General features: G+C 48.5%; 1 protein-coding gene across 6 annotated transcripts; it reads left to right on the plus strand.

Moving 5' to 3' along the window:
* Positions 1-1,266: 1,266 nt before the first annotated feature.
* Positions 1,267-26,672, plus strand: Mycbpap (MYCBP associated protein). Of its 6 annotated transcripts, XM_090350988.1 has the most exons (20): positions 1,267-1,415; positions 1,617-1,725; positions 10,620-10,747; positions 12,134-12,293; positions 12,418-12,521; positions 13,235-13,418; positions 14,593-14,708; positions 15,049-15,199; positions 16,715-16,830; positions 16,920-17,032; positions 17,402-17,513; positions 19,000-19,189; positions 19,594-19,781; positions 20,826-20,972; positions 21,392-21,811; positions 22,378-22,499; positions 23,131-23,246; positions 23,759-23,904; positions 24,042-24,218; positions 26,527-26,672. In XM_090350988.1, the coding sequence occupies exons 2-20, from the start codon at positions 1,668-1,670 to the stop codon at positions 26,611-26,613; spliced, it is 2,835 nt and encodes a 944-aa protein (XP_090207114.1). In that variant the 5' UTR covers positions 1,267-1,415; positions 1,617-1,667; the 3' UTR covers positions 26,614-26,672. The 6 variants fall into 6 exon arrangements, with proteins under 6 accessions (XP_090207114.1, XP_090207115.1, XP_090207119.1 ...); XM_090350989.1 differs by lacking the exons at positions 1,267-1,415; positions 1,617-1,725 and adding an exon at positions 2,164-2,269; XM_090350993.1 differs by lacking the exons at positions 1,267-1,415; positions 1,617-1,725 and adding an exon at positions 2,164-2,269 and having other exon boundaries at positions 24,045-24,218.
* Positions 26,673-27,802: the final 1,130 nt, after the last annotated feature.

Consider the following 27,802-nt stretch of genomic DNA (forward strand, 5'->3'; position numbering starts at 1 on the left):
TTGTAAGATGGCTATTGAAGATGAGAACCTGCCATGTTCTCACAATGCTAGCGTCTCACAAAACTTGTTCTCCTTCGCCCTCCATTCATCGGCTCCATTGACTGGCAGCCAGACCCAAACCTTACCACAGCCTCTGTCCCACCCTGCCATAAACCTCTGTCCCTCCCTGCCATAAACCTCAAGCCCTCTCATCTCTACCTCAGCATTAGTCTGCTCCCAGGAAGGCTCAAGTGGCATGGCATCCACATGGTGTATCCTAAGTAAATGTATCCAGAGCATGCTCATGGAATGGAACTGGAGACTGAAGGTGGAGGGAAGCTGGTGCCTGTGCCTCAGGGGAGGGGAGGGGCTGCCCTTGAAGAGGGTCTCGATGTAGGGGAACCCAGGGGAGGGCCTAGCACCAGGGAGCACACAGACATTCTGGCAGTTGGCCAGCCCTGTCAACATCTTCCCTAGAGCCTCCTCTGGAGAATACTGCTGCCAAGCTCAGAAATGGCCCCTGGGCCTTCGTTTGGGGAAAATAGCTTCAAGATGTGTTTCTTGTTATCCAGGTGACTGTATTCCCTCTCCTTTCCAGAACCCAATTTCTCCATCTAACAGTGGATCCACAAACATATAGGGGAGTCACGGTTGAGTAGTTTAAACATATCCTTGGTCCTTACATAGGAGAAGGGAAGCATTGTAACTGATTGTGTTGTTTCATGTGCAGGTCTAGGGCTCGAACTTAGGGCCTGGGCACTGTCTCTGAGCTTTTATGCTCAAGGATTATGCTCTAACACTTGAGCACAGCTCCACTTCTAGTGTGTGTGTGTGTGTGTGTGTGTGTGTGTGTGTGTGTGTGTGTGTGTGTGATGAATTGGAGGTAAATTTTATGGACTTTCCTGCTCAGGCTGACTTTGAACTTTGATCTTCAGTTTTCAACTTCCTGGGTAGCTAGGAGAACAAGTATTGAGCCCCCAGCACAGTGAATATTTTAACTTTTGGGAGAAAACCTCTGCTCAGACTAAGACGGCAGAATACACAGCCAGCAAGCAGGGAGAGCTGGGATGCACAACTAGATCTGTGGCTTTGAGTCCCCTTTATTACTGGACACATAAGTACTGAATAAAAACTTTGGGATAGGGTAGAGCAAACAGACTGACAGTTCCTATTCTTGTGGGGCTTACATTCTGACACTGACTTGACAATAGGTGCCCTCATAAACAAAAAGAATTCCAGAATGCATTAGAGAGAGCTCTATAGAAAGAAAAGGGGGAAATGGCATTGTGGTTCAAAGTGACAGAGCACTGGCATTGAGCTCAGGCCCTGAGTTCAAGCTCCACAACTGACGAAAAACAAAATCAAAAAAGAGAAAAGAAAAGAAAGGAAGAAAGAAAGAAAAGGGAAGAAGAGGAATGTGACGCAAGAAGAGGAAGGTTGCGGGGTGAAGGAGGAAGAGAGAGAAGGGGGGAAAGGAAGGGAATAAAGAAAAAGGAAAGGGGGAAAAAAACCTGGAGAAAAGGAAAGGAAAAAAAGGGGGGGGAAGAAGGGGAAAAGGAAGGAGAAGGGGAAGAGGAAGGAAAGAAAAAAAGCAGGTGTCCTTATAAATTTGACAGCACAGAGAACTATTTTATTAGGTCAGCATCTCCAAGAACATAAGCAGCGGGAGAAGACCCCTAAGTCTGGGCATGGCGTGGGCAGGCTGGGAAGAGCTGGAAGGCCCAGATGGCTGCAGGATTAGGGCAGGTACCTTGAGGAGGGCGCTCAGCGCGGGGGGGGGGGGGGGGGGGGGAGGGGGAGGGAGGATAGGGAGGTGAGCAGGGGGTGGGGGAGGGGACAGGCATGGTGGGGATGCCCCAGCTCCAGGGGTCGTCGGCAGCTCCTGGGAGCCATCCTGGGTCAAATGCTTGTGGACACGGGGGTGGGGCAGAAGGAAAGCCCAGGGCGGTTCTGCAGGTGATGTGGAGGAGGGGAGGGAGGGGGGGGCGGAGTCCGGAGAAGCCGAGGGGGGGTGCGGATCTGGCCATCGCGAATCGCCTGCTGCGGGCCGGCCGCTCCACCTCCTGCGGCTGCCCACTGCCCTGGTCCCTGGCTCCCGGGGCGCGGGGAGGGGGGGGTGTCTGGATGTGACGTCACGGCGCGCACCCACGTCGCCTGTGACGTCACGCCCCCCCGGATATTCTCCGGGTCTGCTCGAGGAGGAGGCGCCGCCCGTGGTGCCCACTGCCGACGGGCGCCCGCCGCTCGATGAAGAAGATAGCGAGCAAGCAGTCGCCGCCCAGGCTGCTCGGTGGGTGCGCGCCCCCCGCGCGGGGCGCTGGTTGCTATGGACGCGGCGGCGGTCGCTGGGCTGGGCCTGGGGGGTGCGGCGCGGCACCGGCTGCTCGGGGACCCAGCCGCCTAGGACCAGGCTTGCAGCTGGGGGCGGCGCCATGAAGGCCAACAAGAAGGAATCCCGAATCAAAGTACCAACTAGCAGGCTCCCGGATTCAGAAACCGTCAGAGGTGGGCGCTGGCAGCCCTGGGTACTGAGGAGCCCCCCGCAGGGACACCCCGGGACGAGGTCCCGCAGAGGGGCCCGGGGGATGGGAGACACACCAAGGATGGCAGGGAGAGCCCTGGGGAGTGGGGTTCAGGACTTAAGAACCTTGTGGACAAAGGCAGAACCCCCGAAGCGGGGGAGATACAGCACCCGGGGCCTTAAGAATGGGGGTCCTAGAAAGTGCACTCACAGAGGGTCTTCAGGGGACAGTAGCCAGGAAGTGGTTCTCAGGCACAGGAGTCGGGAAAATGGGGCCTTAGGAAGAGGAACAATGTTACTATTAATAATGAAGTATATAGAGGCTGGTGGCTCATACCTGTAATGCTAGCTACTCTGAGGGCTGAGATCTGAGGATCCTGGTTCAAAGCCAGCCAGGTTAGGAAAGTCTAGGAGATTCATATCTCCAGTTAACCCTCAGAAAACAAAGTGGCACTGTGGCTTCAAGTGGTAGGGTATTAGCCTTGAGCAAAAAGAGCTCAGGGACAGCACCTAGGCCCTGAGTTCAAGCCATGACCTACATACGTACGCACGCGCGTGTGCACACACACACACACACAGGTTCAAAAAAACATGCTAATACAAATCAGCCATCTTGTTGGGGTTTAGGGGTTGAGGATCACCTAAGAGTTCTACTGTAAAAACTGAAAACGTCAAGTTGACTAGTTCTTTACAGAACACCTTTTTCTGTCCATGCCAGCCATATGACACTGTGTTCAACCAGGCGTCAACAATACTTGACTGCTCAATGTTCCCATTTGCAGCCCCATTCTCTGGGGATGGAACCCAGAGCCTTGAACATGCTTCACTTCTGAGCTCCACCCCTAAGATGTGAGGGCTTGTCATGTGTGGATGTTGCACTGGGCATCAGTGGTGGGCATTTGACAGTACTGGCGTTATGTATAAGAGACTCCATCCTCACGAAGTTAGGGGTTGGGAGTGTGGCCTAGTGGTAGTGAGCTCACATAGCATGCACGAAGCCCTGGGTTTGAGTCCCTAGAACCACATACACAGAAAAACCTGGAAGTGGTGCTGTGGCTCAAGTGGCAGAATGCTAGCCTTGAGCAAAAAGTGTCCAAGGACAGTACCCAGGCCCTGAGTTCAAGCCCCAGGACTGGCAAAAAAAGAAAAAAAGAATGAATTTCAGAGTCAAGCTAGTGCTGGTTGCTCACTCCTGAAATCCTAGTTAGGCAAGATCCCAGATTGGGGTTCGAAGCCAGCCAGGGATACTTAATCCCAGCTCTTCAGTAGAAAATTGGAATTGGAGGTGTGGCTCAAATGGTAGAGCACCAGCCTTGAGGGAAAAAGCCATGCACGGGACCCTGAATTCAGTCTAGAAATGCTGGAGGAGTCTCCCAGTTTGTGATGCAGATGCCCTGGCCCAGACATAGGCCTTGATGGTAGATTTAAGGAGAAGAAGGTGATAGCTATGACAGATCAAAAAAAATAAAAGTTCTGGAGGTAGAGTTCATTAAAATGTTGGGAGAACCCTTGCCAGGCATATGCCAGGCTTGGCAGCATTTAAAAAACAACAAAAACGTGAAAAAAGAATGTGTGGGGGGAGTTTTCTCAAAGTTTAGGGAGTAGCATAAATTTATGAACCTATGAGCATGAGATCCAGAGAGTGGTGTGCCAGTAAACAGGGACCAGACCATGCAAAGGCTTTGTATGCAAGGTTAGAAAGACAGGGTGTGCTTTTGCAGGCCCTCAGACAGCAGGATCCTCTTCAAGGCCTGGAAAATTAACAGAAGTCTTGTTGCTTTTCAGCCTAGCTTTCTTTTATGCTTCTTCATAGTATAAAAAGCTGATGCTGTTTCGTGACATACTTTTTTTTTTTTTAAATAGAGACAGGAAGAACATAAAGATCTGGTTCCTTTTCCCAAGGGCAAATCAAGGACTTTTCTAGCCATTGCCTCCTGTTCACCTTTGTGGCCAATCTTAATCAGTTTGACTTTTCAGCTGTCAACAGATCAAAGGAAGATTTCTTTCTGAAACTGCATATTGAGTTTTAGCCAGGGGAAATTCAGTATGTTAAATAGTCTGAGTTACAAACATGCATCTGGGAGAGGAAGAAAACAAGGTAGTATTTATAACATGCAAGGTTCCTTTTTCCTGAACATTCTCAGGGCAGCCTCTAATAGCATTTACTCTCCGCTTCCCAATGTAAGATAGTCAACCTGTATATGGAGTGAGTGTTGTACTCTTGGGCTCTAGTTCTCCACAGTTTCTGAATTCTGGACACAAAGGCAAGCCAGGCTGGTGACTGGAAACCTATTTAGGGACCTAACAGATCCCCCTCTCCCTCTGGCTAAGCTCTGCATGGGTAGTCCCTTCTTTAGTTTCTAGCACAAGCCTAGGTCATTCACTTTCATTAATACTAGAAATAAAATTTAGATGGAGAATCGGGAAGATCAAACCCAGTTTTCTTCTCCCTCTGTAGCATTCTCTCCCCAACCTCCACTCTGTAGCTTGAGCACCTGCTTCCAGCTGCTTGCTGGAACTGGAGCTGAGCAGTCACCTGACTGCCTCATGCAAGGGAGTTGGTCCGCCTGACCCCTCAGCTGCCAGGATGCATGGAGAAGTGCCAGCTGTGAGGCTCAAGAGCAGCCCCACTCATCTTGAGTTTCTAGAACAAAGAACAGGAAAGAAGCTGAGTGTCAACACACACACACACACACACACACACACACACACACACACACACACACACACACACACACGAAAGAACCAGACCTTTACAAGTTCAGGAGTGACATATCTCTAGCAAGTCTAGAAGTGCTCTCCTTCTTCCTTAGTCTCTAAAGGGGCTATTCTGTACCTTTCATACCATCTATGTAGTTTATAGCACATACAAGGTGCTTGGTAGATTTTCTTGAGGGTGAATTTAACTTTAAAATATGCAGATTATTTTGCTGGTCCTGAGGCTTGAATTCTGGGCCTGCATGCTGTCCCTGAGCTGCTTTTGCTCAAGGCTAGCACTCTATCACTTGGGTCACAGAGCCACTTCTGGCTTTTTCTGTTGATTAATTGGAGAGGACAGTCTTACAAACTTTCCTGCCCTTGCTGACTTTGAACCAGAATCTTCAGATCTCAGTCTCTTGAATAACTAGGATTACAGTCATGAGCTACTGGCACCTGGTTTGCAGATCATTTTAATGAGTGTTTTATTAACCAGAATGTACCATGCCCTGATTGTATACATTAATAGAATGTTTCTTATACTACATTCCAAGTAATTATCTTATAGACCAAGCATAGGCATGGTGCATGGCTGTAATCCCAGCTTCTTGGGAGGCAGAGGTAGGAAGATTAGGGGTTTGAGACCAAAAAGTAAATACCTATCTCAATCAACAAGCCAGGCATGGTGGCGTGTTTTTGTAACCCCTTGTATATGGGAGGCATATGTAAGAGGACCATGGTCCATGTCCAGAAACAAGACCCTATGTGTCCACTAAAAGTGGTATAACTCAAGTGGTAGAGCACCTGCCTAGCAAGTACAAAGGCTCTTAGTTCAAATCCCAGGCCAAGGGGAAGGGAGACATCTCAGAGAAGCCTCTGATCAAAGTTTCTCTGCCTCCTCCAATTCAACCAACATGATAAACCAGCTTCTATAAAGAAGGTGTAAGTTTAGTATCCAGTGTTGAAGGTTTCTATTTACAAGTGACCATTTCCCCTTACTAATGAAAAACCCATCTAGATACCTTTTGTTCCTTGGGAGGATGTAGGCCAATCAAAGTGATGGACAGAAGAAAACTTGCCCTGGAACTTATGTCAAATCACTTATCAGATTCCAACTAATTGAAATTATGGGCCTGTATCACCACACTTGGCCTCTGAGACAATCATCTTGAGTACAGTATAGTAAATGTAACTGCATACAGTCAGAGGGTAGTATGTTCTAGTTAATAAAATATTAAAATGTACACATTTTAAATGCCTTCAACTGGTATTTTTGCTTGTGCATGGCCACCTTTTGGTGAGGAGAGAGAAATAGAAATGAACATGAGTTGGGTATGGTAGTACCTGCCTGTAATTTCAGCCCTTTGGAGGCAGAGGCAGGAAGATGGAAAGCCAGCTTGGATTATGTAGTGAGACTTTGTCTTAAAGCAAGCATGTATACAATCAAAATCCAAGGCTACAGATCTTGCCAGAATGGAGTCAGTCTACTGGGCTGGACTTATCCACATCTAGGGGACAGGTAATTCCCGAGCTTCTGTAGCTCTCACTGTGACCAAAGGCTGAGCTTGGAGTTCCGTTCAGAATGATATTTGAATTTGTTTTTCTCTCCTACTCTGTGGGTCTTAAAAAGTTTGATTTTTGTTGACTCAAAATTTAGTTTTGATATGTCTCATTAAAGATGGATATGATATCTTAAAGCTTTAGAGTACTTTTGTATAAAAATGCCGTAATAAAAACTTATTTTCCAAAATTAATATTTGCTAATAAAATCCTTTTTTGGGGGGTAGTAGTAAGTTTGAACTCAGCACTTGGTTCTTTCTAGAAAGGTGCTGCTGTGTTGCTGAACCACACCTCCATCCACTTTTTTGGTTTATTTTTTATTTATTTTATTTATTTTTTTTGCCAGTCATGGGGCTTGAACTCAGTGCCTGAGCACTGTCCTTGGACTTTCTCAAGGCTAGAGCTCTACCACTTGAGCCACAGCACCACTTCCAGCTTTTTTCTATGTATGTGGTACCGGGGAATCAAACCCCGGTCTTTGTGCATGCTAGGCAAGCACTTTAACCACTAGGCCAAACTCCCGGCCTTGCTTTATGTGCTTGCGCTGTCCTGGATGGCAATTCTGCCTATGCCTTTTGCATTGTTGGGATCAGGCCACTAAAAATATTCTGAGAGGGATGGGAGGGGGAGTGAGAGGGGAAAGGGGAGAGGGAGAGGGCCAGTCCTTTGAGAAGCAGTAGATAAAACACCCTAAACACAAGGCTTAGACTTTTCTTGTTTTGCATAGAGCCTTACCTTAAACTGTTTTGAACCAGGGGGAAACAGATAAACAAGATGTACTTTTGAACAAGTGAAGCCACCTGTTGGAAGTCAGGGAGTGTGTGTCCTCTTCTGCCCCACGTGGTATCAGTGTCCTCCATTCTGGCTGCCATCAGAGACACATTACGTTCAGATCTCACTTTTCCCCCAGGCTTCCGAGCCACTGTCGGCATCGATCAGTTCATTAACCACCCCCCCGCCCCCATACTCCTAAGTAATCTGCTTCTGAATCTCACAGCCCCTAAGCCATCCCTTGACCTGCCACTGCCCCCAAATTAACACGGGTCATAAACTCTACTTCCTGTTTCCTACCTTCACCTCACTACACCCCAGCTATTTTTTCCATGCATACTCTGAGTTCCAAGATGAGATCCCCTTTCCCATGCCTCTGGGCCTTCCCTGTGCCATTCCAATGGGAATCTTTGGGCCAGAATGCCATTTCACCTGTCTCTCCTGGATCCTTCTGCCTTGGTTTAAATATCTCCACCTTTGGAAACTTCTCTAACCACTCCATTGGTCAGGCTGCGGGGGGGTGGTCCCCAAGCTCTGTCTGACTTGTTTCTTAGGGGAAACCTACTCACCCTACTCAGCAAGACGAAGATTCTTGTCTCCTTAGAGACACCTGATGCCTCCGAGACCAGTACCTAGTGTGTGGAGGTGGCTGACGGCATCATTATTAAATGGTACACTATGGAACAGGTGCTCAGTGGTGAAGCATCTGCATTTCCACCAGTGTCTTAAGATCCCTCATGCCTTTACCCACGATAGACTGGAGTCCGCACTGGGGGAGGCTCTGCGCACATCTAGTCTGAGTGCTCTCTCTCTCTCTCTCTCCCCATACACACACACACACACACACACACACACACACACACACACACACACACATTCCGTGGCATTGCATTTGTACTCAGAGCCTCATGTTTTCTAGGTAGGTGCTCTGTTTACTGCGGAACTATGCCTCCAGTCCTTGGTTGTATGCTAGTTTTTACTCTTCCCTCCCTCCTCCACTTCCCTCCCACCTTCATCCTTTCATACCCACCTTCTTGACTTCTACTGTTTAATTGGAGATAAGTCTCACAAGCCAGGCTTATGCCTATAATAGCTATTCAGGAGGCTGAGATCTGAGAACTGCCATTTAAAGCCAGTCCAGGCAGGAAAGCCCATGAGATTCCAATCTCCAGTTAGCTACCAGAAAACCAGAAGTGGCTCTGTAGTTTAACATGGTAAAGTGTTCACCTTGAACAAAAGAGCTCAGGGAGAGCATCCTGAGTTCAAGCCCCAGGATTGACAAAAGGGAGAGAGAAAGGAGAGAGGGGAAGGGAGAAAAGGGGAGAAAGAGGGAGGGAGGGAGGGAGAGAGAGAGACAGAGAGAGAGAGAGAGATCACAGACTTTCCTACCTCAGCTAGCTTTGAACTGCAGTCTTTAGATCTCAGCCTCCTGAGTAGCTAGGATTTCAGGCATAAGCCACCAGCACCCACTTACTGTTTTGTTGTTTTTTTTTTTAAAGAATTTATTTTATTTTTTGCCAGTCCTGGGCTTGAGCTCAGGGCCTGAGCACTGTCCTTGGACTTTCTCAAGGCTAGAGCTCTACCACTTGAGCCTCAGCACCACTTCTGGCTTTTTTCTATGTACGTGGTACCGAGGAATTGAACCCGGGTCTTTGTGCATGCTAGGCAAGCACTCTACCACTAGGCCAAACTCCCAGCCCTGTTTCTTTTTTTGTTTGTTTGTTTATTTGTTGTTTTTTGGTGCTGGTCCTGGGGCTTGAACTCAGTGCCTGGGCTGTGTCCCTGAACTTCTTTTGCTCTACAACTTATGGAACAGTGCCACTTCTCATTTTTTCTGAGTTTAGTGGAGATAAGAGTTTCACAGACTTTCCTGTCCTGCCTGGCTTCAAACTGCAATCTCTAAATCTCAGTCTTCCCAGTAGCCAGGATTACAGGTGTGAGCCATTAGCACACAGGTGTACTGCTTTTTTTTTTTTTTTTGCCCATCCTGGGGCTTGAACTCAAAAGCCTGGGCACTGTTCTTGGGCTTTCTGAAGGCTAATGCTCTTACCACTTGATCCATGGCACCACTTCAAGCCTTTTCTGTTTATGTGTTTTTGAGGAATCAAACTCAGGACTTCACGAATGCTAGGCAAACACTCTACCACTAGGCCACACTCCCCGGCCTACTGCTTGTTTTTGAGACAGGGTCTTGCTTCCTGCACAGGTGCATGCCAAGTACCATCTACCTAGGTCAGATTTTGCATACCTAGGATCACAGGTGCATGCTTCCATGTCCAGTCCATTAACTTTTCTGCCTAGGCTTGATCTTGAACTTCTATTCTCCCAATCTCCATTTCCCAAGTAGTTTACAGATTTGAATCACCAGTATGTGGCTTAAAATAGCATCTTCTTAATTTTCTTTATACAGTTCCTGGGACTTGAACTCAAGGCCTGGGCACTGTCTGGTGCAGAGCTTTTTCTCACAAGGCTAGCATTCTGCCACTTGAGTCTCATCTCCACTTCCAGTTTTTTGGGGGGTGGTTAATTGGAAATAAGAGGATCACAGACTTTCCTGACAAGGTTGGCTTTGAACTGCAGTCCTCAGAGCTTATCCTCTTAAGTAGCTAAGATTACAGGCAAGAGCACTGGCATGCAGCAAGATAGCATCTTTTGATCTCAAGTTTGGCTGCAGGAATCTCAGTCTCTGATGAAGGCCAAGAGGGAGTGGGGAGGGGAATCTGAGCAAAGTGCCTCTCACATCACCATAGCAACCTCTGCTGGCCAGCGGGCCAGCCTCGGCCCCCACCTTGCAGTCTAATATGGATTTGTTATTTGAGATGAGATCTATGCAGTCCAGGGTGGTCTCGAACTTCCCACCCTCTCCCTTAGCCTCCTAACCACTGGGATTATAGGTATTTGCTACCACACTCAACTATTTCTTTGCTTTTCTCATAGCATTGGGATTGAGTACGGGGCCTTGTTGCCTCACACATGGCGAGGCAAGCGATCTACCACTTTGCTGCAGCTTCAGCCCTAGATTGACAGTTTTGCTTTTGTATTTATGTGTACAGAAAGTTCTCTGAGCATGTCTTAACTTTCCGCCCTTCAGATAAGAAGCGAGCAAAGGGCCCTGAACAGCCAACACCCCCCATTCAGGAAGAGCCAGAGCCTGTGAGCAATGTCCTACAAGGAGATGATATTCTTGCTTTAGGTATTAAGAAGGAAGACTTGGAGAAGGTAAGGGTTAATGAAATCCAGGGGTCCTTCACTGCAGACCCCTTCTCCTGTCAGCCTGTGTGCGTTGTAATAGCACTCTGCCCACTGTCTCCACCGGTTCCCTGCTCAGAGGGAATATCTGATTCCAAGGGGGGAAAAAGCCATTGACCACAGCTTTTCACTTTAGTATCTAAAGGAATGCATGTGTTGTCACTTTTCACTTTTCTGAGATTTTGTAGAACCAGAGAGGACATGAGTGAATAAGGTATTGTCTTCTCAGAGAGGCATGTGCCATCAGGCCCATTTCCTGGTAGGAGATGAATGTACCCAGCAGCCAAAGCAATGATGTGGATAAGGCTGCTTACTCTCTCTCCCCACTCCCTGCTTTTTTTTGTTGTTGTTTTCTTTTTGCCAGTCTTGGTACTTGAGCTCAGGGCTTGAGCACTGTACTTGGGCTTTTTCAAGGCTAGAGCTCTACCACTTGGGCCACAGCACCACTTCTGGCTTTTTTCTATGTATGTGGTATTGAAGAATTGAACCTGGGTCTTTGTGCATGCTAGGCAAACACTCTACCACTAGGCCAAATTCCCGACCCCCCCACCCCCACTTTTTTTTAATTTGAATTCTGTGGATGTAACCAGCTGTAATTTTTTTTTCTCTCCAGGTGGTTCCAATGTCTCATATCTGTTACACAGGCACTTTATATTATTATTTATTATTATTATTATTTTATTTATTTATTTTGCCAGTCCTGGGGCTTGAACTCAGGGCCTGGGTATGATTCCTGAGCTTCTTTCTGTTCAAGGCTAGCACTCTGCCACTTTAGCTGCTTCTGGCTTTTTCTGTCTATGTGGTACTGAGGAACTGAACCCAGAGCTTCATGCATGCTAGGCAAGCACTCTATCACTAAGCCACATTCCCAGCCCTAGTATTATTCATTTTAAGTAGTCGCACAAAGAAGTTTCAAGTCAACAAATAAATTGTAAGTAGAAAGCATCTTGATCAATGTCACTTCTTCCATCTCCCCCCCATTCCTCCCCACCCCAGCTATATCATAAGTTACCTGGTTGCATCTTCCCATATGTACAGTGACTATTCTGCTGCCTTTCCTCTCTCTGTTCCTCTGCCTTCCTCCCTTCTGCCCTCCCGACCGTGGACAAAACATGCCTCCGTTTCCTGACATCCATTTTGTCAAACCATTGCTAATGTGCAGAGCATTACATCACTGGGGTCCTTCCTTGCTTGTGTGTATATGCCTATGACCCGACACTGGCATTTCTTCTCTGGGACATCTGGATGAAGCTAGGGAGATGTCAGCTTTGGGGGAAATCTCCCCCTAAGAGAACAGAAGAGATGGGTGATGCTCTTTTTCCTCATCCCAGATGATATTCTCTTGTTTCTCTTCAGCAACACATTCCTCGACTTAGCGGAATAAAAGACAAGCCTGTCATTACCCAGAAATTTATCATCCGTAAGCTCAAACCCAAGGATTCAAGGAAGAAGATTTGCCACTTGGTAGCACATTCTACCAACCCGGACATCACTGCCAAGCCCTTGGACTATTCTGGTATGGCTTGTCTTGGATCTGGCACCACTGGACTTTGAATACCTGGGGTCAGCCTTGAAGGAAAACCTGGGTAGTTTATCTCTGCTATCTACAGCCCATCTTTCTGTCTCCCTCTTCCTTTCAGGCCTAGGTGACAAATTAGATGACAATGACCATATCCTACCTCATCATATCTTGGGAAGTCTCCAGGATTTCAAAAGAATTGCAGTTGCTCGAGGGAACCTCAAGGTAGGTTTGTTCAGAAAGGCCTGGCCCAGAGAAGTCACTGAAGCCATTTTAATTATGTTCTACCTGCAGGGCCAACGCAGGGGTGAGCTAGAGACCTCCGTCTCTAGAACTGACACCACCCCACATCCAGTGACTTGCTTCCACAGGATTTATTATAGGGATGTAGAGCTAACCTCATGGAGCCTGGAACTGAGAAGGCCAAACCCAGAAAGGCCTCAGGCCTCCAGGCCTAGATCCTTCCTCATTTCCTTTTGCTGCACGTGTACTGATGTCATTGTTCCTTCTCTAGAGACTGGGCTTCTGTCCTCAGCCACATGGGGGAGGGGAGTGGCATCTCCCAGACCCCAGGAACCCCTTTGCATCATGCAGCACTTCTCTGGCTCTCACATCCTCCACATCTGTTGGGCAGATTTCAGAGGCCTGAGGTCATGTCAAAATAGCTCAGTCACCTTGGAGAAAGATGCAGTTCAGGAGTTGTGTGGAACAGAACCACAGTCTTACAATGAAAGTTCCCTTCCAGGTAGAAAGGAAGCTAACAGCCGCTTCCAAGGCCCCCTGGTTCTGCCAGTAGATTTCTGTCACTTGTCACCTTACACTCCTAAAGAGGAAGGATTCTTAGCAGTAGACATGGAGGTTTCTAGAAACCTCTGCTGGGCCCCAGGCCAGAGCTTCCCCAATGACCCTTCTTCCTATGCCTGTGTTGTACTTTTCAGCTGGCAGAGATGATACACACGGAGCCCTGTCTGATGACTGTCATCTCAACTAAAGAAGAGACAGAACCAAAGGTCCCAAAGGAAGAGAAGAGACCTCCCTGGGCCCCCCCTCCTCAACACAACTCTCTGAAAAACTGGCAGCGGCATATTGGCCTGTGGAAGAGGCAGCAGGAAGCCCTCAGTGGTGAGTGGCACAGCCTGGGCCCCCTGCCTCGACTCCATCTGGCTCAGGGACTCCTCTGCCGTGTGCTTTTTCTTTCCTCCACCTGTCCAGAGCCAGGGCTTGAGTTGACCACATTTGTACTCATCACTTCCAAGAGTTTCTTCCTCTCAAGGCTAAATGGGCCCCAAATCAGGCCTGTGAATGGGCTGCCTGAGGCAGGATGCCACAGCTTGTATTTTCAGTGGGGCAGCTGAATTTCTTCTTCTTTCTTCTCCTCCTTCTTTCTTCTCCTTCTTCTTCTTCTTCCTCTCTTCTTCCTTCTTCCTCTTCCTCGCTTCTTCCTTCTTCCTCTCTCCTTCCTCCTCTTTCTCTTCTTCTTCTTCCTTCTTCCTCTCTTCTTCCCTCTTTCTCTCTCCTTCCTCTTCCTCTCTCCTTCTTCCTCTTTCTCCTCCTCCTCCTCTTCTTCTTCCTCTTCCTCTCTCCTTCCTCTTCCTCTCTCCTTCTTCCTCTTTCTCCTCCTCCTCCTCTTCTTCTTCTTCCTCTCTTCTTCCTTCTTCCTCTCTTCTTCCTTCTTCCTCTCTCCTTCCTCTTCCTCTCTCCTTCTTCCTTTCTCCTCCTCCTCTTCTTCTTCTTCTTCCTTTCTCCTTCCTCTCTACTTCTTCTCCTCCCCTCCTCCTCCTCCTCCTTCTTCCATACTGGGGTTTAAACTTAAAACATTTGCTCCCAACTGGCTTTTTTTTGCCAGTCCTAAGGCTTGACCTCTGGGCCTGGATGCTATTTCTGGTCTCCTTTTGCTCAAGGCTAACACTCTACCACTTGAGCTACCATGCCATTTCTGGCTTTTTCTGTGACTAATTGGAGATAAGTACCTCACAGCCTTTCTTGACTGGGCTGGCTTTGAACTGCTATCCTCAGATCTCAGCCTCCCGGTAGCTACAATTAGAGGCATGAGCCACCAGCACCCAGCATCATTTGGCTTTTTGTTGTTGTTGTTCAAGGCTGTTGAGCTGCCATTTGAGCCATTCCTACACTTCTGGCCTTTTGGTGGTTACTTGGAGATAAGTCTCACAGAGCTTCCTGCCCGGTCTGGTGTTGAGCCTGGAGCCTCAGATTTCAGCCTTCTGAGTAGTTAGAATTATGGGAATGAGTCACTAGTACCAGCTTCACAGCTGCATTCCTGTTTCTCATTTTCTAGGTCATCTGAATAAGCCAGTGAACGAGCTACTGATGCACAGTGGGGAGACCTACAGAAGGATCCAGGAGGAGAGGGAACTCATTAGCCGAGCACTTCCGATGCAATATAATGAGAAAGTGAGAATACTACCCCTAAGTGCTGTGGCATGGATGGGAGGGGGGTCTGGACACAGGGATGGCTTATCTCAGATTGCCTCCTTTGAGAATCTATTCATTGCAAAAAGACATTGTTAAGCTCTTCGCTCAATTCTGTTACGGAGTGTTTAGGGGATGGAAAAGCTCTCATGGAACAGCTTGAACACAGGTAAGAAGGCCCCTCTTTTCTGCCACCGGGCAGGAATGGCTCCTCAAAGGGCGTGTGTGTGTGGTCAGTCAGTGGTACTCTCGTCTTCCCAGACCTCTCCCAGCCTCTAGCCAAGGTGTCAGGATGACCTACCACATTGCCCTTCCTTGCCAGTGCTGCAAGATCACCGCTCAGTTCTGGAGCCCACTGGAATGCTTGGGAGATGAAATGACAGGTGTAATCATGGCCAAGACAAAGACTGAGAATGGCTGCAAGGAGCCCATCACTCAGATCAGGAAGCCCCACTCTATCCAGATGGAGACAGGTGAGGAGCGGGGCTTCTTGTGCCCTGTGCAGGATGCACAGCGGTATGGTGGTGATCAGTGTAGCTCTGCTAGGAGACAGTCTCGGGACCCAAGCCAAATTCACTGAGGCTTTGGTGAATGACCTTTCAGAGGTCCAGGCCCTGCTTCTTTAAAACAGCAACAGAAATAGTAGGAAAGGTAAGGCGTGTGGGCCATAAGGGAATTCTGAGCCACATTCAGCTGTTGGCATCTACAGGGTGACCAATGCCCAGTTAGTATAAACCTGAGACTTCAAAAAAGAAAGTTTTTTTTAAAAAGGAAGTTTAGACTGGCGCTGGTGGCTCATGCCTGTAATCCAAAGTACTCAGGAAGCTGAGATTGGAGGCTCATGGTTCAAAGCCAGCCTTGGCAGGAAAGTCCATGAGACTTTTTTCTGGGGGGTGGGGGTGGGGGTGGGGGTGATTGGTCATAAGGTTTCAACTCAGGGTCTGGGCGCTATCCCTGAGCAAATCTTTTTGCTCAAGGCTAGTACTCTTACCACTTTTTCTGGTTAATAATTGGAGATAGAATCTTACACACTTTGAAAGTTTCTACCTTGAACCATGATCCTCAGATCTCAGCCTCCTGAGTAGCTAGGATTACAGGCATGAGTCACCAGTGTCTGTATTCCATCAGACTTTTATTTCCTTCCCTGCATAAAGGTGGAAGTGGAGCTGTGACACAAGAGGGAGACTCTATGCCTTGAGTGAAAAGGGATAGTGCCCAGGTCCTGAGTTCAAGCCTGTACACTAGCACAAAAAAGTAGATACATCTATATATAGGTATCTATTTAGATCTAGATACCTAGACAGACAGACAGACTTGATGGGTGCTGGTGGCTCACACCTGTAATACTACCTACTCAGTCTCTATAAATATATCTCTATCTTATATATAATATGTAGTCTATAAGTCCATTTTTACACTGATTCATGTGAGATGATAATAATTTTGTATTAATTTTAGACAGATATTAAAATGAATCTCATCCCTTCTTGCCATTTCAACCTGGTGTCTAAAGAACTTGAAATGGCATGCATGGTTGGCATTGTATTTTGGCTTCAGAGCCTACCAGCCTAGCTGGGTTCAGGTCCTGGCTATGGTGACTTTCTGAATTCCAGTGAGGTATTTGACCTTTCTGGTCCTTGGTTCCCCAGGTGATAACTACGTAGGGTTGTGAGCGGGGGTTAAATGAGACATGACATGCATTAAAATGTTCTGGTCTATTGCTAATCAGCCAGCAAGAGGCAGCTGCTATTGTTATTTCAGTGACAATGCAAATATTTGGCTGTTTGGAAGTTGATTTTCCAAAAGTCTAATGTGGAGCTGCTGAGGAGTTAGTTATGAGGGGCAGCCAACTGCTAAAGGGAAAAAGCTGGATTCGCATCCTTCTCAGAAGCTGTATTAAGATGGCTGTTCTTAGGGCCCCTGGATAGTAGGTGGGAGGTTTGTAATAGCAGCCTATGCTGATGGCCTGCTGACCCCTCCCACATTAGGATTATCAGATAGGAAGGATGCTTGGTACCGCTACACCTGGGACCGGAGTCTGTTTCTGATCTACCGACGCAAGGAGCTGCGGGACCTCTTGGCTGAGCTGGATTTTAGTCAGAAGGTCAGTAACAGTGGCATACCTGGGGTGGGAGGTCTTCAGATGGGACTTGCTTCCAGTTCGCTAATCTTTGCTCTCCCTGTCCCTCCCAGGACATTGATGGCCTGGAGGTGGTGGGCCACGGGCAGTCCTTCTCATCCCTCACAGTGGACGATTACTCAGTGTTTGAAAGGAGCACAGAAAGCTCCTCCTCAGAAGACACCATGTGAGTGGAGCCTGAGCCTCAGGGAGTGTGGCATGGACAGGCCTCCCTCCCCGAATGCCTGGGCTCCATCCCAGTCCCCAGAGCTAGCCCATTCCAGCACCGTTCCAACCACCAGTACCCAATGGGCTTCCTCCAGATGTGGCTTTGTGGGTGAAATGGGCTCTCCAGTGACTCCTACTGTGTTCCTAACAAGCTCAGGCCTCACTTCAAGGAATGGATGGAGAAGAAGCTGAGCAGGAGCAGGGGGATCACACACCCCTGCAGGGCAGAGCTGCTCATGGCTCTAAACATCATGGCGACCCATTTCCATGGGTTCCATGTGGCCTCAATGATACAGACCATGGGGAAACATTGTTTTTTTTCTTACAGAGACTTTCTGAGCTGTTACCCGGATTCGGGCCCCATGCCTATTCTCGGCCCTTCTCTGATGTTCTGTGGGAAGCCTGCTGTCTGGATCAGAAGCAATAACTCAAAGGGCAAGGTAAACACTGCCTTTGCCCTCACTTACTTGGCTAGAGGTACTCTGCTCACGTCAGCAGCTCCAAGCATTGTGGCAGTCATAAAGAGCCTGCACCCTTTCCTATTCAGCATGTCTGAAAACGGTAACAAGCAGCATTAACTTGAGCAAGAATAAAATCAAAAGACTGAAAAGAGAATGTCACAAGCTAGCTACTTTGTATCTAAGATCTCTCCTCCCTGCAAGAAGGCAAATGGCGAACTCTTGCCTACAGTTAGGGCCTTAGGAAGATGCTGAAATATGTTCTTCAGATGCTGAGAAGCAGAAATGTTAGGTCTGGGAACTGGTGGCTCACACCTGTAATCTTGACTACTTAGGAGACTGAGATCTGAGGATCATGATTCAAAGCCAGCCCAAGCCGAATCTGGTGGCTCACGCCTGTAATGCTAGCTATTGAGGAGTCTGAGATCTGAGAATCAAGGTTCAAAGACAGCCAGGGCAAGGAAGTCTGTGAGACTCTTATCTCCAATTAACCACTACAAAACTGGAAGTGGCGCTGTGGCTCAAGGGGTGAGCTGCAGAGCTCAGGGACAGCGCCCAGGCCCAAGTTCAAGTCCCATGACCCACAAAAAAATATCCATACTCAGGAGGCTGAGATCTGAGGATCAAGGTTCAAAGCCAGTATGGGCACAAAAGGACCTGAGACTTAAGAGTCTCCAATTAACCTCTAGAAAAAGCAGGAAATGGGGCTTGGCTCAAGGGTAGGGTGGTAGCCTTGAGCTGAAGAGCTCAGGGACAGTGCCTAGGCCCAGGGGTAGGACAGTAGCCTTGAGCTAAAGTGCTCAGGGACAGCGCCCAGGCCTAGTTCAAGCCCCATGACCCACCAAAAAAAAAAAAAAAAAATCCAGCCCAAGCAGAAAAGTCTGGAGTCTCTTATCTCCAATTAATGACCAGAAAGGAAAGCCTGAAGTAGAGCTGTGACTCAAGTGGTAGAGCACCAACCTTGAGTGATAAAGCTAAGGAACAGTGCCCAGGCCCTGAGTTCAAAACCTAGGACTGGCCAAGAAAAAAAATAAAAAGAAATGTTTAGGGCTGGGAGTTTGGCCTAGTGGTAGAGTGCTTGCCTAGCATGCACAAAGATCCAGGTTCCATTCCTCGGTACCACATACATAGAAAAAAAGCCAGAAGTGGTGCTGTAGCTCAAGTGGTAGAGCTCTAGCCCTGAGAAAGCCCAAGGACAGTGCTCAGGACCTGAGCTCAAGGCCCAGCCCTGGCAAAAATAAATAAATAAATAAAAGTTTGTTGCGTGTATATAACATTTATTTCTCTTCTTACTATTGATGACCTCAGAGACATATATTAATGAGGTTTGAAAGGTTTGAGGTTTGAGGGTGACCAGACCCTGGGGACTTAGGAGATGGGACTTTTAGTACAAAACCCAGAGAATGAGTTGGTTTACCATAGGGCAGAGCCTCCAGCCTGGATGGTTCTCATGCCTACTCTTTCCCAGAGGAACATCGGAATTGCTGTTCGCTTGACTTTCGAAAACCTTGAAGGGGAGAAAACATCTTCAGAACTGACGATGGTCAATAATGGCACTGCGGCCATTTGGTATGACTGGCGACGGCAGCCACAGCTGGACTGTTTCCAAGACCTGAAGAGAAACAGAATGCAGAGATTTTACTTCAACAACCGGGAAGGTGCTGGAAGCTACTCTCTTCTTGATCCAGTCGTTCGTCTTTCTGTGTTTGGCAGATGAGTTCTGAAACTCTTGCAAGTTGCGGCCCTTTATCCCCTAGTCCTGACTGCACTCCCTCCCCACCCCCGTTTCCTTCTGAAATGTGTGTTCTGTGTATGGGGAAGATGATAAACTCAGAACACAGGTGAAGAGGCCCTCCCCACTCCCTCAACCAGGTAGTAGAAATGTTCTGTGTACAGGACCTAGGCTGACCTGCCACCCTTGTTGGCATTCAGAGTCACCAGTTCCAAGCTAGGTAAACTAGACATAGACTATAATGAAACCTAGTACTCAGTGAACCCTCCAGGGCTCAGCTAGCTCCCCCTCCCCCAACCGATGAAAACCTGTGCCTTCTGTCCCTCACAGGTGTAATTCTGCCTGGAGAAACGAAGAAGTTTACCTTCTTCTTCAAGTCACTGAATGCTGGGATCTTTCGGGAATCCTGGGAGTTTGGAACCCACCCCTCCCTTCTGGGAGGTTCTATCTTGCAGGTCAACCTCCATGCAGTCTCCCTGGCCCAGGACATTTTTAGGGAGGAGAGGCTGTTGTTGGAGGTAAGGGACCCAGAACTTAATTCCCCGAGGACACAGGATAAGTTACCCTAGTGTTCTTTTTGGAAGTGCCTACCTGTGGGGATCATATTTCTTCCAGCCCAAGCACACACACACACACACACACACACACACACACACACACACACACACACACACACACTCACAAAAGGTGAACATTTCACGAACAGTAACTACTATTGCTCAACAAACACCTCTCAGGGCTTTGTGATGTAGAAGGTAGGGGAGGGGAGAGGACAGCAGGACAGCTTACCAGCCCCCTGTACATAACGCCATTAAGTTAGAAAGGAATGAGCCCTAGAGCCCCAGGAGGCAGAGTCTGGGGAGAGTCCAATTCAATCACGTGACTCTTTGTTGTGACCTTGGTTTGTTCACGGCCATCTGATATGGTATAAGTGGAACAGTATTTGATAAGACTTTCAAACCATGACACAATTTACAATATTCAATCTCCCTAGCCACTTGGTAAGCCAGTGCCCTGGAGTGTGAGGTGGGACCTGAAACTCTATTGCCCCCACCCCCCCAGTTAGTCCTGATGTGGCCGTCTCTGACGGTGGTTCTTGAGATTCTGTGGAAAGCTGTGCATTTGTGGATCCTGTGGCCCTACAGACACAGCCACCTATTTCAGTGGTCAAAGCAATGACACATGTCAGGTTTGCTTTACTTGCTGATGCATGAAGAAATGGGACTCTAACTGCATACTTAAGCTGGGTGAAAGTCTACCACCATTCTCAGCAGTGTCCAAATTGTGCTTCCTGGCCCCTGCCCTATCTTCCTCATTTAGGGGAACTGCAAACACCATCCCCTCAGACCGGTGCCTCTGCATCTTCTTATTCCTCTTTTAGAGGACCAGGATATTCTGGCAGACCCACCGGTTTTTGAGTCTTGAAATAATAGCTGTGGATGGATAAGCGAGAGAGACAGGCAGGCAGGCAGACAGATGAGGACAGGAAGGCCTCAACTGGAAGGGACTACATGGGAAGTAAGGCATTGTGTTGACATTGGGTATCACCTTCCCTTCCCCAGAGCAAGCTGGGTGCCCAAGAGGCAGTCTCGATTGTGCAGAGTGTGATGGATGAGCTGCTGAGGGGGGTCTTCACCCCGGAGCGCACGCCATCCCCTGTGGACGCCTATCTCACCGAGGAGGAATTGTTTAAACACAAGCATCCCCAGGTACTGGCTGGGCGCTGCGTGAGCTCTGGGTGACTGTAGTAGCCGACCATCCTGTGTGCCAGGACTTTCATGAGAGCAGGCCAATGACACATCCTGTCTGTTTCTGTCCACATTAATGGCAGCCATTAATGTGCCCACGTTGATGTTTAGTGGGAATCAACGGAGTTGAGCACAAGTTGTTTAGCACCTTGATATGGAATAGGAACAGACAGAATGGAACAACTCCTCCACTCAAACCCATCTTTCTTGGAGGCCCAAAGTTGTGCATGGGAGATGCTCAGGTTGAAGGGAAAGCGGGGAGTCCTTCTGGCTTCTTTTCTGCCTCCTAGTCAAGGCAGTAGGAGAAACCTCAGCTGAGCCTGGGCTCAGGGTGTCTGGGCAGCCTCTCCTTTACTTGTTACCTCTTACCTCTGCTGCAGCTGCACTTCAATCATCAAGTGATACAAAACTTGCACCAGCTGTGGCATGAGTACATAATCCTGCCCTTCAAAGCCCAGGATATCCGGTTAAACCAAGATGAGCACCTGATCTCCAAGGCCTCTGGAACCACAGTTCCCTCATCCTATCTGGAGAAGAACCTAACAAATGCCGGGCACTTGGCCCACATTAGGAGCCTTCTCACGGAGCCGTCTAGGCAGGAGCATGAGAGCCGCAAGGACTCCCGAGATTCTTACCTGTCCCAGAAGTATGGAGGAGACATCAGGTACTCTCCACGGAAAAGCATCATGGAGGAGGTCCTGGTGGAGGAGAGCATAGAGATGGAGGGCACCAGGAGCCCTTGGGAGGCAGACAGCCTGCCCCTGCCTGAGTGGAACCTCAGTCTGGACGACTTCAGAAAGGTACTCCCTGTCTTTCTCCTCCTCCTCCCTTTCTCCCTCCTTTCCTTCCTCCTCCATCTTTTTCATCTTCCTCTTTCTCTAACCCTTCTCCAACTTTTCCTTTTCTTTTTTGTTTTGTACTATTACTGGTGCCCTACCACTTGAAACATGCCTCCATTTCCCAGAAAGATGCCTCTGAGACTCAGAAGTGGTTGGTGGGAAGTAGCCCTGGACAGCAAGGTGTGGTGATACCACCTGGAACCCACAGAGGAGGGCCCAGAAGCTCCCCTTGCCCAAAGGATAAAGAGGTCAAATCTAAGGGAACAGAAAAGATGATCTTTGGGGCCAATTACTTTTTTCACAGGGTGCAGAAAGGGTTCCCTCTATGACTCCAGAAAACCTTGGAGGTTGGTAGGTGGGGGAGATTCCAGGCAGCCACAGAATGTACCCCAGACTCTATGGCTCTTAGTTCCTGATCTTCATCTACCTATCCCATATCACTGTGCTAGACACTGGAGGACACAGAGACCCTTGGAGTCCTGGGGCGGCACAGTGAGTGATCCATGATTGCCCATGACCCCAACTAGGCAGTGATGACACTCCCCGAGGAAGATCAGAAGGAGGGTGCCCTAGTCCAGCTCAACAAGGCAGCACTGGAGCTGTGCCAGGATCACAGGCCATTGCAGTCCAACCTCCTGCATCAGCTGTGGTAGGTGTACCCCGCTCCGTAGGAGAATTGCATCTGAGCAGAGATCCTGTGCTGCCAGTCCCAGGCTCAAAGGGCTGAACTCCATTTGGGCTCAACTGAAAGATGCCATGCTCTGGCATCTGCACCTTCCCCTAATTTACCAGCAGCCCCAAGGCTGCCATCACAGCAGGGCTGTTTCTGCCTTTCCCTTCTCACTGAGCTGAAGAATGAGGGAGAAAAAAAGACAAGATAAAGAGCACAGAATGGCAGGTTCACTAAATGTGTTGCTTCTCTTTTGTCAACATTGTTTAGAACTTGCATGGGGACCCATCAAACACAAGCCCTCCCTGGAGACTCATGCTGGAAATCTCCTGCTAGGCTCATCCCTTGCAGTGAGGCTGGAGTTTAGACTCCTGAAGTAGGACTGAGTTCCTACAGGCCTCCTAACCCTTTTCTTGGTTGTTGCCCCAGAGAGGCCAGATTCCCATCTGAGCACTTAACACAGTGCTGGGGAGGGGGCTGGCTACTAGGTTACCTGAAAGCTCTCTGGGAGTCCTTGGTACTAGGGTCTTTGAGAGGAGACACACGAGGGTGTGCAGGTTCAGGGACAGATGAGGAATGATGGCTTTTTCCAATGTGCCTTGCTCTCTAGTTTGCAACTCTGGCGTGATATGATTGACAGCCTGGTGGGCCATTCTCTGTGGCTAAGGGTTCTGCTGGGTCTGCCTGAGAAGGAGACCATCTATACAGATATTCCAGGAGACAGAGGTCAGTCATACTTCTGCTCAGATGCCACTGGGACCTTTGCCATTTGTCCTCCTGTGGTGGACAGTCTGCCAGGTTGAGTTCATGGAATGGGTCCTTGTCACTACTCTACCATAGTTTGAGACCTAGAAGCGAAGCTGCCTCAGTGATGATTTTAGAGCAGTCCCACTATGTGTGGAGCTGGGTCAACAACCTAGGTCTCTTGATCCAGGGGCTTAAATGGGATTCTTGAGGAAAGCATTGTGTTGCTCAAGGCTCTCCTCTGCTTTCAGCCTGTGGGAATTCTCCCAAAGCTGCTGAGAACAGAGTTCAAGACCACTGACTGTGTGTGTGTGTGTGTGTGTGTGTGTCTTTGAACTATAATCGTCAGATCTCAGCTTCCCAAGTAGGTAGATTTGCAGGAGTCAGCCACCAGTGCCAGGTTAAGGCCACTCCCTTTTGCTGTCCCATGTTGTCTCAGCCTTGTCACAAGCCACAGGAGCCTGCTACCTTTATCTTCTACTCATCTACCTTAGGTCAAAAATTAAGTCCTACCCCAGAAGCCAAAGCGCCAGCCATGAAAGTTGGGAAGGAGGAACGAAAAATAGCAGCCCAGGAAAAGAAACAATTGGGAATCAGTGATAAAGAAGCAAAAAGAGGAACCAAGACGTCAGGGAAAGAGGCATGATGGGACATGGCCTGAGCCCTGGGTAGGGCTGGGAAAGATGGGCAGCTCAAGGGCCAGCTCTCCCAGAGAGAGAGACTGCCCTGGACCTACCTCAGGAATGATTGGGGGCTATGTTTATCCATCTCTCCAAGAAGGACCGGCTCAATAGCAAGAAGCTGAAGTCGAAAGATGACAAGAAAATAATCAAATCTTCAAGTCGAGACAGGCTTTCCTCAGAAGACCCTTCAGCAATGGACACAGCCACATCCTCCCAGGAGCCCCTGGATCCCCAGGTCATGGAGAAGTACACTCGGCGGCTGTACACAGAGGTGAGCCCTTGCCCCATTTGGCCCCCTTCTCCCACTGATGTGTGCCTTGTTTCATCAGTGGTCCATCCTTCAGAAACTCCAGAAGTGGAGGGTGGCCAGGGAGAGTGCCTGACGCTGCGGGAGCAACCTACAGAGGAGAAAGGAAGCTCACTTAGTGGGAAGACAAAGCAGCTGCAGACAGGACATGTGGGTGGCCACGTGAGGTTTTTGAGGTTTTCTCTGGGAGCTGAGAGATCACGCAGATTTGGCCTAAGTGCTTAAGGATTGCCCTGGCTGCCATATGAAAAATAGACTCTCAGGGAAAGGAGAGGAAGGAAATCCTTTTCTTTCCACCTCTCCTCCATGAGGTGCAATCTGGGGATGTTTTTTATGGGGGGCGTGGGGTGGGGGAGAAACACATACAGTTGTCTTAGCTTTCTGTTGCTGTAACAAAATGCCACAGATGGGGTGATTTATAAAGCAAGAAGTTTGTTTTGACTCACGATTCTGGAGGCCGGGAAGTCCAAAGGCCTGGCACTGGGGAAGACCTTGTGCTGCCTCAACTCAAGTGGCATGTGAGGAAGGCTCAAAAGACAAAAGCCTTACTTTCCAAATGGCTAGAATTCCTTTGTGAGGACCGAGCCAGTCCTTGGAGATCTCACCATGCCTCAACTGTTCGGACAGGAATCAGATTTCAACGTGAGCATCAGAGGGGATCAAAGGCTTCAAAGGAAAGCTAGTGTGCATCCACTGGAAAGACATGATTTTATTTTTGGGCTGGTTCTGAGACTCAAACTCTGGGCCTGGGCATTGTCTCTTGAATTCCTTTTATTTGCTCAAGGCTGGTACCCTACCCGTTGAGCCACAGCATACTTTCTTGGATTAATTGGAGATAAGAGTATCACAGATCCTCAGATCTCAGCCTCCGGAGGAGCTAAGATTACAGGCCTGAGTCACCAATGCCTGGCTAAAAGACTTGTCATGCTCTACTCTTGTGACAGAGATCCACCCAGGGCTTTTGCTTTTATCTTCTGATACTGTGGCTTTGACGGAGGGGGAAGGGAGGTCTATAAAGCCACACTCAATGTGTCAGAATGTCTAATGGTGAGGCTTTTTGTCTTCCTCCAATGCGGGCAGTTGGGGAGCTGGGTTACAGCATGGTATATTATGGTAATGTTCTGGATCCTGCCTGATCTATCTGTTGCTGGTGACATCACCAAACATTCTAATGCTCAATGGGGTCTAGAGAAGAACCACGGGGTATAAGCTGCTCCTTGGCGGTAGGATACCCAGAATCAGTTTGCTCAGGCTTGTGTGGTCCGGCCCGATTGGAGGGCTCTGTCTTGGAGATCTTCCAGTGCGTGGATCTACTATCTTACAGGAAGGGCAGATGGCTGATAAAGCCAAGAGTGGAACTGGGACTGAGCCCAGTCTTACCCCAAGTCTGAAAAATATATTTACACACAAGTGCTACAGAAATCCAACTTTGGTTCCCTCCTTTCCTTTTTTTCTTTTTGGGTACTGGGGATTTTTTTTTCCCCACCAGGCCCAGGCTTGAGCTCAGGGCCTGAGCACTGTCCTTGGACTTTCTCAAGGCTAGAGCTCTACCACTTGAGCCTCAGCACCACTTCCGGCTTTTTTTCTATGTATGTGGTATTGAGGAATTGAACCCGGGTCTTTGTGCATACTAGGCAAGCACTCTACCTCTAAACTCCTGGCCCTGACTTTTTCTTTTTCTTTTTTAAATTCTGGTCCTGGTGCTTGAACTCGGGGCCTGGACACTCTGCCTGAGCTTCCTTTTGCTCCAGCCTAGCACTTGAACCACCACTCCACTTCTTCACTTCTTTTTTGTTGTTGTTGTTGTTGTTCCTTTGTTTTTGGTACTTTATTGGAGATAAGTCTCACATGGGACTGGAAATGGGGCTTGGAGGTAGAGTGCTTGCCTCGAATGCACATGTACCCCATGCATGAGGCCCTGGGTTCAATTCCTTAGTACCATATAAACAAACAAATAAAAAAGAGTCTCACAGATTTTCCTGTCCCTGGGCTAGCTTGAAACCGCAATCCTCAGATCTTAGCCTCTTGAGCAGCCAGGGTTATAGGCGTGAGCCACCAGTGCCTTTTTTTGCTTTAGTTGTTTTTCAAGTGAGGTCCTGCATTTTTCCCATCATGGTCCTGGGATAATCAGTTCTCCTACCTGTGGGCTTCTATGGACCTGGGCTCACAGGCACCAATCAGCCCTCTGTTTATTCTCTTGTAGCCAGATGACATATTGGTACCTGCTGAAGAGAAAACTTCTGTGTGTGTGGTGTCTGTTTCATTCTTCCAGGTCTATGGGCTGCTAGAGTCTCTACTGATGGACATGATGGCGCTGGCTGATGAGATCAACCCCATGAAGAGTAAATACGACTCTTGAACCCGAGAAACCTCTTAGGAAATGTGTTAACAAGTCAATAAAGAACGCTTTGGTTTCAACTACTTTGGTTGTGCCTCTGAATCTTGGAGGTTGAATTGTGATGAGGTCAGATCATGGCTGAGGTCTCCCCATGTCCTTCTTGCCCTCTCTTTCTCTCAGTTCCTGGAGCTGTCCCCATCTAGGGAAGTGATGTGGGGGTGACAAGTAGAAGAGCAAGTTGGTAGCCAGGAATGGAGTCACATGACGGGACAGATGCGTCTCTTCCCTTGACCTGCCTTGGCCCACACTTTTAAGATCATGCTTCCTGGAGCTAGTCAAGTGTCATCACCAAGTATGATGACATACGTGACTCCCTCGTATTCTTCACTTCGCCTGGGCTCCCAAGACTCCAACATGAATTCACTCTGCTTCTCAAACCATAGAAGTTTGCCCTCAGTGGCCTCAGCCAAAAATGGTTGTTTTGGGTTTCTATCTGTTCCTTTGGTCCCAACTATTTTTCTGCCATGGTCGCACGCTCCTATAATCCTAGCACTTGAGTAGCTGAGACATGGAGATCTTCAGCTGGAGGCTAGCCTGAGGATTGTGGTTCAAAGCCAGCTGGCCAGCAAAGTCTGTGAGACTCTCATCTCTAAGCCAGAAGTGGTGCTGTGATTCAAGTGGCAGACTGCTAGCCTTGAGTACAGAAACCAGCACCCAGACCCTGAGTTCAAGCCCAGGAACAGCACCAAACAACTATAACAACAGGAAATTCCCACTTCTTTATGGAACTGAGGAATGCGGGTTAAGGGTGGCGCTAGGAAGGAAAGGTGCCACCTGCTCAAACCAGAACCACAAGGCTTTCTGTCATAACAACTCTGCACAGCAAGTGGTAAAGGACTAATAGAAAAGGAATGGTGCTTAGGGAATGGGAAGAGGCTTGGTTTGACATCTCCAGCAGCTTTTAGGTAAAACAGGAGAGGAAAAAGGAAGTTTGGAGAGAGAAGGCAGAGCACTCCTTAAACTGGAGGGAACAGAACTCAGTGTCCCCTCAAGGAGTCTGGAGAGGGGGACCCCAGGAGATCCCAGGGATGGTCATGCCCTCTGCTTTCTCCTGCAACTAAAAGAGGAGGGGGAGGGCATGGTAAAGGCATTGGAGCTGCCCCCTCCCCCTTTCCTATTGAGAAGGCAGGGGAAGGGTTAACTCATTTCA

Source organism: Megascapheus bottae, chromosome 17 (genome assembly GCF_031878675.1).
Source record: "Megascapheus bottae isolate mThoBot1 chromosome 17, mThoBot2.hap1, whole genome shotgun sequence".
Classification (NCBI taxonomy): Eukaryota; Metazoa; Chordata; class Mammalia; order Rodentia; family Geomyidae; genus Megascapheus; species Megascapheus bottae.